The following is a 14,341-nucleotide window of genomic DNA, read 5'->3' on the forward strand; positions in this document are numbered from 1 at the left end:
TGCCCAAGGCCACTCAGCTTAGCATATGCTACTTACTTGCTCTATATATGTATCAGGTGCCTGGTGCTCACAAAATTTGTACTTAATACCGAACCAGGGGGGGATCTACACTACTGCTTTAAAGCGCTTTAGAACAGTTTTGACAACTGTTGGGGCCCAGGATACACTGCGTATACAGTTTTCAAAACATTTTCAAAGTGCTTTAAAGCGCTTTAAAAGCAGTAGTATAGATCCCCCCCGGTCAAAAATTCAAAGAAGATTAGCAAAAACTATCTGCCTCATGTCATTTATTTGATAGGTAGTTTGTTTAATTTTGACCTTATCTTTTGATCCGAAAGAATCCCCCGGTCAGCTTTTGTAACCATGACAAAATAAAACGAACTCTTAAAAACCAATTAAAACCACCAATCAAGAGCCAATAAGTCAGTGAGAGGGAGCACATTGGCCAGGCCCTTCTCTGAAAGTTTTTTCCAATTTTTAAGTTGCTGTTAGTCCGGAAACTGCCCCTCTCTTTCGGAGCAGAGCAAAATTTCAGAGTGAGAATTCTAGCGACCAGCTTTTCTGTGCCCCTTCACAGGTGCTCCAGCTGAAGCGGCAACTGCCACCTGAACCAGAGCATGGCATGAAGAGCGCCTCCTTCATTCGAACAGTAGAGGCTCCAGAGGAGGGTAAGAAAGAGGAAGAACCTCACTCTCAGAAAGCAGCGGAAAAGAAAGAAGTGCTGGAAACGGAGGTGAACACTTGCATTGGGAAATGGGCAGAATTCTCTTTGTAACCAGGGGCCCAACTACACAGAGACGGGCTCTGAAGTGTTTTCTGGTTATATCTGCATTTTCATGAAATCGGTTTGGTCTGTCAGTTACACGCGAAGCAAGAAAAGCAGGGTTTACAGTACCTAAAAACTCGCTTTCACGGCCTCTCTCCGTACTCCCCTGCTCAGGGAAGTGAAATGGAAGAGATGTATTATGACCCTGTAGTTTAATCATCTGTCAGGGATGCTTTAGGGTGGATTCCTGCATTGAGCAGGGGGTTGGACTCGATGGCCTTGTAGACCCCTTCCAACTCTGCTATTCTATGATTCTATGATCTCTTCTCCTGCATACATCATTTGTTTTCAGAAGTTCTAGAATGGTTACATTGATATGAAACTGCGTGGTGCCATAGTCCCAGGGATGCATTATTGCGTTATTGAACGCCCAGCTCTTCGCAGCCTTGGCCATTGTAATGGTGGACAATGAATTACCCAGTACATGCCAAGGAGATTGATGATTTCAAGATGTTTTATGATACCCCACAGCTCTTGCTGAGGGACTCTGCTACCGCAATTGTAAGTAGCAATGAAGTAGCTGCAAAGGTGTGGCAGGAAAAGTTCTTAAAAGCCCCTAAAATGAAAGCAAGCAACTGTGAAGCAGCAGTGAGGTAAAGAAAGTCGATCAGAAAATCTCTAACCTGACCCCTGAAATTGAAGCAGCGTAACTGTGAAATAGCGCAAAGTAAAAATAGAAACTGGTGTTGGAAAGCCTTAAATGTCCTGTATAGAAAGTGCACAACTGCGAAGTAGTGCAGCAGTAAAAAATGGAACAGTGCCACTGCAACGTAGTGCTAAGTTAAGCTGAAAAGAAAGCCTGTGTCCAAAGCATGCTACTGTGAATGGGGGGGCGGGGAGGAATGAACAGCCTACAAACGATGATGATTGTAAGCCTATGCGGCAGGGCCTTGCTATTTACTGTTTTACTCTGTACAGCACCATGTACATTGATGGTGCTATATAAATAAATAAATAAATAAAAAAACAACAGAAAAACACCAGGTCACAGGCACATCCAGTATGCAGGATTTAATTCAGGGCGATGGGGCACACTGCAGTGAAATTGCATGGGAGCCACGCTTAAGGGGGAAAGACACACTAAAATGACTGCGAAAATGCACCTCTTTGAGAGGGAAGCTGCAGGATTGCTGCGGAGTGGTGACGTCATGTGTCACGAATTACCATGATGTGCTTTTGCTCTGCACAGTCACCCATGTAAATTGGCCCCAGGGCTCTGGGTGTATTACATGATGGTGTGTGTTGGTGTATGTTTAGTGCCCAAAGGCAGCAGCTGGTTGCTCTCATGTTGCTGCTAATAACATGTTAAGGAAGCTTGATTACACAGACTGCCCTGCCAACGTGGTTACTTCTCACAGGAGTCGTTCCCATGGGATCCTTCTGATTCATTCAGATGCTGTCAGGAGCAATGGGAGATTTTTATTTATTTATTTATTTATTTATTTATTTATTACATTTTTATACCGCCCAACAGCCGAAGCTCCCTGGAAAGGCCTGCTGGAATAGATCAGTCTTTATTGCTTTTTTAAATTCTAAAAGACCGTCAAGTTGACGAATCTCCTCTGGCACTGACTACCGCCCAGAGAGCTTCAGCTATGGGGCGGTATATAAATACATTAAATAAATAAATAAGTAAATAAATAAATAAATAAATACGTCACTATTGCTAGGAACATATGAAGCAACAACTTAACACCTTGCGTAATTCAGTACCTCCTTCTGGGGCTAATGTTCCCTGCTGTTCTGGCATCTAGTATTACAGAAAAATTGCAAAACCTTTGAAACACGTGAGGAAGCAGAATTAAATGCCAGTAGGTCCTGGTCAATGAATCTGGGATTCCTTGCTGCAGTTTATGAATTATTCTGGTGCAGAATATAAACAGGACTATGTATTATACAAAATGATGATGATGATGAGGCAGGCCTCTTTGTAGGCATTCACAAAAGAGAAACTTACTCCTTTTTCCAGCTGCTGTGTGCAGAGTCCCTGCTTGAAAAAGAGCTTATTTGTACGCTACAAAGTTGTATCAGTTTTCTGCCACTTTAACTCTCCTAGCATTCCCCAAAGAATCCTGGGAAATGTCATTTGGTGAGGTGTTGAGAACGCTCTTTTAGAGGCTGGTTCAGCTCGTTATATCTGTAAAGCGAATAAGCCCAGGGTTTGCATCCTCCTGCAACTTGTTCTTCAGCACCAGAGAGTAATTCCCAGAGTTCCAACTCTTGAGATTCCCCTGGCAAGGAGGTCCTGAGAATCTAGACCTTCTGTAGAACGTGGAAATTTGCTAAGATGGAGTTGATCCTTGTTATTCTTGCATGCAAAATTTGAGCTTCTTCTATGAGGCGTTTTGGTGTCTTTGACGAAGAAGGCAGAACCATTGTCTGCTTCCCTTTCTCTTGCAGGAAGGGCCACCTGTGCCTGGTTCCAGCACCAATGAGCAAGCTGAGATTGCTTCTCCAGTCCGATACCTTGGTGATGATTGGAATGTGCATGTCAAACCTCTGACCATGGAAGAAATCACAGTCTCAGGGGTATGTATGTATGAATCTCCTCTACCAGGGTGATCCTTTCCCAACCTGGCACCTTCCAGATGTGTTGGTCTGCAACTCCCATCATATGATGGGAGTTGCAGTCCAACACATCTGGAGGTCACCAGGTTGGTGAAGGCTGCCCTGTGCTGAGACAAGGTGAGGCAGCTGCTTTACCAGGTAGACGTTGAGTGCCTTTGAGGGTGATAGAGTGGGAGACTGACAGGCAGGTCTGACCTCCGGTGGAAGTTCTCCTGCACAAGCCCTGTTGAAATGAATGGGAGCCTCGCTTGTTCATTTAAATTGGGTTTATAAAGGAGAACTTCCCAGAGGAATGCGCTGTGAGTTAGTTAGTGAGAGCAATGGCATTCGGATTTCTCTGCCTCAGGCACCAAAATGTCTCAGAGCAGCCCAGCTTCTTATTGCAAATAGTGCTTTTCCTCACAGGCAGAACAACTGCAGCCATATATTTTCTTCTGATCCAGTGCCTCTTAGTCAACACAGTAGCCCTGTAAGGTCGGCCAACATTATTAGTCCCACACGGCAGAAATGCCTGAGGATGAGAGAGCATAGCAAGATTTGAGCCAGAGTCTTGCAAGCTTACAACTTACACCATGGCCTTCCTTAACCCGGTGCCCTCTAGATGTTTTGGTCTTACAACTCCCATGAGCCTGAAACAGCAAGGCCATTGGTCAGGAATGCTGGGGCTTGTCTTGACGAAGGGTTTGCCCTGAGGTGGATTCAGAGTGGCGGCAGGTCATCTACATGACCCAGCTGCCATTGTGAAGCCCATCCAGGGGCAAATCCCAGAAACGCTGCTTAAAATAAGTTGGGCACTTACCCCCACTTTTTTTAAGCGGAGGCGTGCCACAGCCAATGGTGCCCCCTGATTGGTCACCATTGGATGGGCTGACAGGGAAGAGGGCGGACCAGGAGCTCCAAGTCCAGCCGTACTGTAAATGATAAATTAATACTAAATAAAATTTTAAAAATGGGGATGGATGGGAAGAGAAGAACGGAGCAGCTGGGAGGCCACTGCTGAGCACCAGGGAGGGGGGAGGAACAGGGCAGCTGGCTCTCCTCCCTCTGACCTCCCTCTGGCTGCCCCGTTCCTCTCCCCCCACCCATGTTTTTTTTAAAAAGTCTGTACATGCAAAGGTTCACATCTACAGATTAAAAAAAAACGGGGTGTGGGGGAGAGGAATGGGGCAGCCAGGGGGAGTTGAGCCGGTTGCCCTGTTCCTTTTCCCTCCTTGGTACGTGGTATGGCAGTGGCAGCGGCAACAACGCGTTGGCACTCCTTCCCGTGCAGATGCCAGGAAGGAGCACCAATTCAGAAGCCCGAGGCCTCGCAGCACAGACCCCCCCCTCCCCGCCATCAAGATGGGGGCCTGGTAGATGTAGTCCAAAACATCTGGAGGGCGCCAGGCTGATTTACAGCTTTTGCCACTGCAGCACACCAGCTCTGAGATGGAAAGTAGCTTATTGTTTTTATTCCCTTTGCATGCCCATAAGGCATTTGCTCTTCTTATTCCAGCGGGACTTGTATGCCAGCCAGTGGACCACTAAATACTCAAAAAAGGAATTTGAGATGCTGGCGTCACTGGAAATTCTGGAAGAGCGGCTGATGTGAGTACTAATATCCTAGAGTAGAAGTGTGTGTGTGTGTGTTGTGTTCTTGCCCAGATTTGAGCCTTCAAGGGGTCTTGAACTTGTAGGTGTTAGGTGAGGATTGAGCCTTTTTACCACCCAGCTTTAAGAATCCACACATTCAGTTGTTTTTTTAAAAAATACTAGCTGTACCCGGCGTAATATACGCCATTGTAGCATACCTTAAAGTTTATTAATTAGATATCATCGCGGGGGCGCGGGCTGCTTGGAGGCTGCCGATACAGTGCCATCTGGCAGACCTGGGGGGCAGGGAGGTCGGGGGGAGGGGGAGCAGGTGTCCCCCTCTCCTCGGGGTTCCTGTCAGCCTTGGGCCGCCCGCCCAGCTCGCATCAGATTAGGTCGGGGCCTGGGCTTGCAGCAGGCGAGCGGACTCCCTCCTGGCCACCAAGGGCCCCGGCTGTGCCTTGCTCATGCTCCGGACCGTGGCGCTGCCCCCTTCTTGGGGGGGGGAGCGAAGAGGCAGAAAGGGGGGTAGGATTATCTTGGAAAGCCCGGAGGAGTCAGGCGAGGGGCTTAACCTGTATCAGCTGACGTTACACGTTGTTACTGTTGCTTAGTAACCTGTATCAGCTGAAGCCTGTACGGAAACATACTTAAGCATTTTATATATATAGATGATGTTTGAGTTCTTTCCTGGATTTGGGATGCTAGGATTCTGGAGTCTCCTGTAGATTTTAGAGCCTTGAAATGTAATATCAGGTGTGGAGTCTTACATAGGTGGTAGTAATATTGGCTGTTACATTGTAGAGGTAAAAATTCAAGGGGAAATTATCTATAGCATTTTTCACAGTATAAGTTGATCAGCCAGAAGTAAATCAGAATAGCTTGATTGCACCCAGACACATCAGAAGTGACGTTTCTGTGCGAAGAAGAAATGGCATGTGTGAATGTAGACTTTGTATGGAAAACTTTCTTGGGTAGCACCTTTATATTATCCACTGCAATCCAAGTTTTCCACAGAACATGAGCAGTGATATAAATCTGGAATAAACAACAGATACATTGGTGGGGAACAGTTTTCAAAGAAGTTTCCCCCTCAGCCAGGTTCCGATACTGGAAATGAGTTGGCCATGAAGAAAGCAGAGTACAGAAAAACGAAGTGGGGAGAGAGGTCATTTCCTCCCCCCTACATGCACGCCCCCACCCACCCCCACCCACCCACCCCCCACCCCCCACCCCCTACACACTCCTTTTTGTGTGAGAAGTAGCTCCCCCATCCCTTCTTCATATGCAGATGGGCAAACATGCACTTAAGATACCTGCACAAATCCCGTTTGACCCTACCTCAGGCAGCAAAACACCTTGAACTGCCCTGGGAAGCCTCAGATGCTGTGTATTTGGTATTTCTGATTGGTCAGCCTTTATACTTGGTGTCTTACCTGTTCTTTGGCAAGGGCTTTCAGTGTCTCGGTGGCTACTGTTCTTTCAGAGAGGCTGAAAAACGAGCGCAACAAGCAGAGGAAAAATCAGAAGCCCTTCATGAGGAGTTGGAAGAAGCTCTGACAAAAATAAACGACCTGGAGGGTGATGCACCAAAACTGAAGGTTGCTGGAGAGAGGGCTCCAAAACCTGAACCAGGTACAGCTCAAGACAACGGAGGTGAAATTGTAGACTCCTGAAAATCCAGCTTCTTTGGAGTCTAGGGGCCATTTCATGCGTTATGTTTTTAGGCATGTAACGAACATGTTTGTAAACACATGAATATTTAGTATGTATGTGTCAGAGGAATGGGGTTGGCCACATTTCTCTTTCAGTGCACCAGCCCATTTAATGTAGTTTGCTGCTGCGTAATGTGTGAAATGTAAAGTCCAAAGCAAGCATGGCAGTCATGTGTTACTGCTTTTGCTGGGATGTACCATTTCACAATCTCTCTCTCTCTGAGTTCCATCACGCCAGCAATTTATCACACACTTCCCATGCCTGGTATGTAGTTTTGCAGCCCAGTACTCACATGGCGTCGTCCACATCCTGCACTCATTTTGCCTCTTCCCCTCCATGTTTCGTTTCTTTTTGGAGTGGGGAAAGTCTAGATTATTTTCCCTCCCTGCGAAATAAATGCGTTCCTCCCTCCCATGTATTGCTGTAGTTGCGTTCTATCCGGCCATCCCATTCTTTGTTGGGGGGGGGGGGCGTGTGTGTCTAAGTGCAGTCTCGCTAACAAAAGAGGAGGGTGGGGAAGTTCTCTGCTCAACCATAAAGGGGAAAGGAGAGAGGTCCCATTTAATTCTACCTTCTTACTCCTGAGTAGGCATTTTCACCTTAAAAGAAATGTGGAAAATGCACCCTCCTTGCCCAGAGCTCCCTCATTTTTAAAGGTAAGGAGATCAAACTTGGAACAGTGATAGCATTTAAGGAGGGCTTTAGCCATGCCAAATTTGAATCAGATCAGTTCATCCCTTGATTTTTTAGGAATTTTTTAATTCCCCCCTCTTAAACCCTTTTCCTCATAGTCCACCAGTGCGAAGGATCGCTTTTCCTTTCTTTTGATCATGCAAAGCTGTGCATCTCCAAGTTCATAAACTACAGATCTGCTGGTTCCCTTACTCAAGAGTAAATCCCATTGATTTCAACTGCATTTACATCTAAGTCATACTAAAATCAGAGGCATGCTTACCTTTGAGTAAACCCCATTGAACAGGGAGAGACTTCTGAGTAAACACATATAGAACTGACTTTTAATAGTGTGGTCACTCAGAAGCTTTTTTTTTTTTAAAAAAAGTCTAAAACAGCAAACTGGAAAAAAGGGCTCTGGAGGATATTGCAGAATTGTCTTATGCTATTCTAACGCCCCGCCCCACTTCCCCACAAAGTGGAAATAACAATAGTGGGCTACTTTGTAGCAATTTGAGGCCCAGTACTGGGCAAAAAGCGGGATACAAATAAATATAATAATAATAATAATAATAGTGTAATTCACACTTTCTCAGCCACCGCCCTGCCTCCTGCAATATAGATATAACAATGATGAACTTTATGTGCACACATTGTCAGGCTATTTTTTTTTTCATAAACTTAGGTAGAAAGATCACGAACTCCTGTGTTTGCTGCTACTTTTTGTTTTTTGGTAGACCCGCTTCTGCCCAAACCCAGCTACATGCAACTCTTGGGTTTCTAAATTGTTTTTTATGAGGCTGCAATTACTTCCTAACAGGGAAGATCCCAACAAAGGCGTTAGCACATCCAAAATGATTAACACACTCTGATAGCGGGTGTCTCAACCATTCTTAGGACTTCATTCATTGACTAAGAACACTGAAAGCCAGGGGAAAGCTAGTTTTTCACAAAATGAATAGGCAGAATATTGGCTACCTCATATCTCAGGTTCTATGAGGGCTTGAGACTTGCTTTATGCGCATGCGCGCACAGAATTTGGGGATTGTGGCTCATCAGGGGTGAGGCTGGTGCTGCATCCCTTGTGCCCCTTCGTGCAGTCGCCCCTGGTCCCTGGGTTAAACTTCACTTATGAAATGCATTTGGTGACCTTAGGCAACCCATTGTCTCTTAGCTTGAGCAGCTTATGTGCAATATAAGGTTAAATAATACTGGCTTACTTTATAGCAATCCTGTAAGGATTACTGAGATCTTTATGTGAAACATGCTTTGACTATTCACAGCTCTGCATACATGTCAAATAAGGAAGCTTAAAGTAATTGAAATAAGTGGATTGTGCCCATTGTACCTTAATTCCAATTGAGATTACACAGGTATATTTGTAGAGTGTGAAGATGACAAGCACATGTATGTTTATGTTTCTCCTATTGCAGAATCCTCTTCTAAAAGAAAGTCTGATCCATCCATATTGCCTGCTACTACTACTAAAACATCCACGCCCCGTCCTAAGAAATCCACTAAACCCAAGCGCTGAAGAGGAACCAGTGGTTTCAAGAAAGCCTTCGGCTCCTGCTTGAAGTTGACATTTGGCCCAGTATGAAGGTTGCACATCCCTGGAGCGCAAGGGCTACTTGAAATCCTCCCAGTTCTGTTAGCATTTTAGTACAGTACATGGACAGAAGTTGACTGGACATTGTGGAATCGTTTCCCAATTTGTATTATTTATTTAGAAAACAGTCGAAGCTCAGGTTGGGGGGTGTTCGGACTTTTCGGCATATTCACCTATATAAAATGGAGATTGGGTTTAAGAATAATTTCAAGGAAAGGTTTAGGATTTTTGTTTAATTGTGTTTATTCAGATCCCCTAGTAGGGGGTTTGGAGTGTCTTGAGTTGGTGGGCCTTAGTATCCAGCAATGATTTGGGATTACCATATCTACTCCCATAAGTCCTCTGTTATATTTAGAGGACTTGGGGGATGGGGGGTGTCAGTCTCTCAGTTTTCACTGGTGGGAGAAACAACAAGAAGTGCTCTCAACAATTCTGGACGTCTCCAAAGCTTAGTGCACAGTGTGTGAACAACCTCAACCTTTCCCTAATTTCCAGAGGACTCGGGAAACGATTCTTTCAGTTCATGCCCGGCGTTGGGGGCAGCAGAAGCAGTGAGAGCCTCTTGTTACTTCTGGCAACCCTAAAGCCTGTCATGAAGTGAAAGAAATTCCTTCCCCCTCTGGAATGTAGGGAAGGGGAGGGCCATTCCCTCAGTTCTCGCTTTGCTTTGGACAGATGGAGCTGGCAAGAAAGATTCTCCCTGCTTCTGAGCATCTCCAATGCAAAGTGATACCCTGATTCCTTCCATCTGCGGAGTCCTCTGCATGTGTTGGAGGCCGGCCTCAGGGAAGGGGACGTGTCTGTTCCACCCACCATGAAGCGAGAGAGCCCCTCACCCTTCCAAGTGCTCTATTATGTGCACAGAACTCGCGAAAAGACAGAGCGGGGGCGGGGGGGGGCAGTCCTCCCGCTGTGCTTGTTCACAAATGTGGTTGCCAGGAAGAGATTCCTGGTTGCTAATGCCAGTTGTGGAAGCCTGATACTTTACAAATGGAAGTGACTTCCTTTGGCTTGCCGAAGTGCTTCTGATAACTTCTTCAGATTTTAGACTAATTTGGAAAATGTAGTTTTTCTGCCCAGCATTGCATCTGTTTCACAAATTTGTCTGAAGAAATTTGTCTTAGAGGACAGTGAACATTTTTTTCTCTTTGTGTGCCTCACCATCCCCAGGAGTATTATGTCGTAGCATTGTATTTTGAAGAGGAAACTGGAATATTTAAAACAGTATCTTCCACTTTGGATGGCTGGCTGTGTGCTCCTGTTTATGGTGTGAAGTCCTAGACAAAGGTGCCACCTAGGAGTAATGAGGAGAAATACAGCTAGATTTCCTTATTTTATACCATTAATCCAGCTTCGAACAAGTAATATCTAGGGATGTACGACAATTTTATTTCAGTTTGCTGATCATTCAAACTTGCCCCACTCACAATCCTGAATGTTAACATGAACTGGAGCTTATTTTGGGGGGGGGGGGGGCGGGGGCGGGGGCGGGGGCGGGGGGGGGGAGGTCTGTAAATTCCCAACTTTCAATTGCATTTGAAAAATGTATATTTTGAAAAATGTGCACTTTCAACTGTACAGTTTCCAGAACAACATGATCACTCTTCAGTTAATGGAGGAAACTGTGCAGTTGAAAAATTCACAACAAAACATGTGCTTTTCTTGTTCAAAATGCAGATTTTTCATGTGTGAACAAAAAGAAAACAGGCTGCAAATGGGAATGAGATGAACCGAGCGTTGAAATGGAGTTCAGAGAATCTTTCTGAACATGAGCATCCCTGATTCTCCCACCCCTAATAACATCCTCTCCTTTCACTGACAGTAGCCATTGAGACTCTCAGGCAGAGGCCTTCCCAGCCGTGCTAGTTAAGATCGTTTTAACCGAAGATGCCAGGGAATTAACCCGGGACCTTCCGTGAGCGATGTGTGTGTCGCTGAGCTACAGATCCTCCAAATGGAGTTGGTTGGAGGCTTCCTTTAAAAGAAGATGCACATAGTGGCTAGGGGAAATATAACATTCCCCAGGCTGGAGACAGGTGTATGGCTTCCAGAGTGACGTTTGGTTTCTGTAGCTCTAATCCTGCTTTGAAAATGGGGTAACTGTACGAAAACAAGTGGAGGGCGGGCTTGCTTCTTTGGTGGTGGTTGTAGGGGGAGCATCCTTGCTATAGGAAATAACGGCTGTTTGCTTTTTTTAAAAAAAGGATTTTAAATTCCAGCAGGTCTTGGCTCTAGTGTTAGAGAAGGGAAACACATTCTGCCCACTAAAATGGCCAAAGATAAACACAAAAGAAAAAGTATATGTAAGTGATGGGGCAATGTTATGGGGAATGAGAGGATGGCTTTGCACAATTTTTGAATTGTTTAAAGAATCACATATGTGTTTATGTGGATATATTTCCACCCATCCTCTTTCTAAAATGAAAACACAGAAACGTTTAAAACTGGAGATGGTGAATTTAGTGCCATAATCATTACCTTGGGCAAGCTGAAATGGATGCTCATCTTCTTACTCAGGAGAAATCAGCTTTTTCTCCACTTTAGTCTGAACTGTACTGAAACCCTGAATGATATTCTGCTGCTCACACCGACACGTCTTGGGTTATCTCTTCCCACTATTCTTAAAATCTGACGTCTGTCTCCAGCCCTGTAGTTTTTAACGTGTATCTTGACGGAGCAAGAAGGTCACGTTCTCACCAACTTAATCTTTTCCATTTGGAAAATGAAGGAAGTTCTCAACTCCTCATCCTGCATTGACTGGTGTTATTCGGATAACAGTGTAGCAAAATGTACTTTTACGTCATTTGGCCTTGGGAACGTCCCACAGCAAAGCATGCTACTTGGTCCCTTTAATATGTCAGTTCATTGGTCTAATGATGCTCCCAAACAGCAGCTTTCTCCCAGAAATGGTAGTACTTTTGAAGGTGATTGGCACACTAACCTTTTGGCATAGAAGACTCATACAAATCCATACATTAGGTGTGTCAGTCCCCATGCTGAACACTCCTAATTCATAGAATCATAGAATCGCAGAGTTGGAAGGGGCCTATAAGGCCATCGAGTCCAACCCCCTGCTCAACGCAGGAATCCACCCTAAAGCATCCCTGACAGAGGGTTGTCCAGCTGCCTCTTGAAGGTCTCTAGTGTGGGAGAGCCCACAACCTCCCTAGGTAACTGGTTCCATTGTCGTACTGCTCTAACAGTCAGGAAGTTTGTCCTGATGTCCAGCTGGAATCTGACTTCCTTTAACTTGAGCCCGTTATTCCATGTCCTGCACTCTGGGAGGATCGAGAAGAGATCTAAATATTACTGGTAGGAGCAGGAGGGAGGCCATCAAATGGCCAAATATAAACATTTACCTCAAAAGTGGGATTGGTCCAATATGAATCTGAGATACATGCCTGGCAGAATGCCATGGTTCTTTTTATAGTATGTTACAAAATCATCTGTCTATTTCCAGATTACATAGAAATATAAGTCATCTGGCTACTACTCTACAAACGTTTTCACAAAGAAAAGGAAAAAGATTGGAAGCAGCCCTGAATCTCCTAAACTCCCCCGTCCTATTGTGCAGCTATCTGAGCTTAAGCAGTAGTCCTGGTGGGTTAACTGTTTCAACTCGAGAATGCTCTCTTGAAAACAAGATCTGGCAATCACTTATTCTGCAAATTCAGTTGGTTAAAATTTATTATTATTAGTTTAAAAATGGAATACGCCAGTCATTGCCCAAAGGCACCAAAGCTGGTGTACAAAGCTAACACAATAAAACCAGATTACATAAAAATTACAAGAAGTGTGATCACTATAAAAAAAATAAAACAGACTCAAACCTCTACAGTTCTACAAAAACTTACAAGACCTGGTCAAAACCTGGCGCTGAAAATACATTAGAAAGGGCTAAGAGAAGGACTAGGTTCAATGACCGAGATTGCGAGTTACAGAGGATGTGGAGGTCTATGTCTGAAAAGGTTCTTCGCCTTCTCCTCTGTGCATTTACTAGAAAAAACCAACTTGTTTTGAAGTTTTCAAATCATATAGACTGGAAACTTACATAATAATAGAGAATAAATCTGATATTCTTAGGATGCTGATGGAGGTGCTTGTCAGTATTTTATGGTCCCAGCCAAGCACATACCTTGACCTGCTGCTGAAGGAGTGAGTACAGCTGGTGTGTGTCCTTTGCTGGCTTTAATGATAGGCAGGAGGGCTACTCCCTGAGCTAATTAACATTTAAGCAAACAGATAGCAAAGAGCTGTCGCAGCAAGTTCCCAAACTTCATTTGTGCTGTGCTGCTCACTTTCACTTTATAATGGGTCAGCCAGTTCAGGCCGGACACATCGCATCTGGGACCCAGAAGCTGTGAGTGGGTGTAGGGCTGTAGCACAAAGATGTTTGCCCAAAGGAGGTGCTTATGTTTCTTCCTTGGAGGATTCTTCATTCACCACCAACACTTAATCATAGAATCACAGAGTTGGAAGAGGCCTACAAGGCCATCGAGTCCAGGAATCCACCCTAAAGCATCCCTGACAGGTGGTTGTCCAGCTGCCTCTTGAAGGCCTCTAGTGTGGGAGAGCCCACAACCTCACCAGGCAACTGATTCCATTGTCGTACTGCTCTAACAGTCAGGAAGTTTTTCCTGATGTCCAGCTGGAATCTGGCTTCCTTTAACTTGAGCCCGTTATTCCATGTCCTGCACTCTGGGAGGATCGAGAAGAGATCCAAATGTTACTGGTAGGAGCAGCAGGGATAAGGGATCCCTGCTGCTCCTACCTGACATGATCCCTTATCATGCACTGTGCCAATCTTTAAAGACAGGGACAAGGAATGGAGCGACTAGAGAATAGGAAAGGAAAGAGGGTTTGAAATCGGTTTTTTAGGATCCATTTATTGTTATCTAGCCTTCCCGCCCCCAAGAGCAGCATACATGGACTTTCCCCCACCCACCTCATTTTAACCGCACAACAACCCTGCTAGGTAGATTGGCTGAGGGTTAATGACTGGCTCATAGACATCCCTCTGAGCTTTGTGGCTGAATAAGGATTCATACCAGCTCTCCACAGTCAAAATCCAACACTATCTACTGCACCACAACCACCTGAGATGTTTGAACTGTATATCTAAAATAATGTGTGAATGAGACAAACATGTATTTGAAAACATGGGTATCAGACAGGGTTGGCTGCAACTACCCCTCAAGAATAGTAGCAATCCTGGGCTTGGTACCTCCTAATGTGTAGAGTTTTCTAGGACCTCTTTGAAGTCAAGAGTTTGGAAGTTTAAGCAGGAGATTTAACTGTAGGAGGTGTATCATAGAGTGAACTATATTAGCATCAGCCGCAGCTTGAAATCAAGCAGCTCTGGATTTCTGACGAATGCC

The 14,341-nt window shown here is 45.0% G+C and overlaps 1 protein-coding gene across 1 annotated transcript in view; it reads left to right on the plus strand.

Moving 5' to 3' along the window:
• The window catches only part of AXDND1 (axonemal dynein light chain domain containing 1), a 66,119-nt gene extending 57,016 nt beyond the window's left edge, over positions 1–9,103 (plus strand). The window contains exons 21-25 of the mRNA XM_063134197.1: positions 578–733; positions 3,227–3,355; positions 4,890–4,981; positions 6,453–6,601; positions 8,788–9,103. Coding sequence (XP_062990267.1) covers positions 578–733; positions 3,227–3,355; positions 4,890–4,981; positions 6,453–6,601; positions 8,788–8,888 — 627 coding nt within the window. The 3' untranslated portion in view covers positions 8,889–9,103. The remainder of the gene's footprint in view (positions 1–577; positions 734–3,226; positions 3,356–4,889; positions 4,982–6,452; positions 6,602–8,787) is intronic.
• The last annotated feature ends 5,238 nt before the right edge of the window (positions 9,104–14,341 follow it).

The sequence above is a fragment of the Elgaria multicarinata genome, chromosome 1 (assembly GCF_023053635.1).
Source record: "Elgaria multicarinata webbii isolate HBS135686 ecotype San Diego chromosome 1, rElgMul1.1.pri, whole genome shotgun sequence".
Lineage (NCBI taxonomy): Eukaryota > Metazoa > Chordata > Lepidosauria > Squamata > Anguidae > Elgaria > Elgaria multicarinata.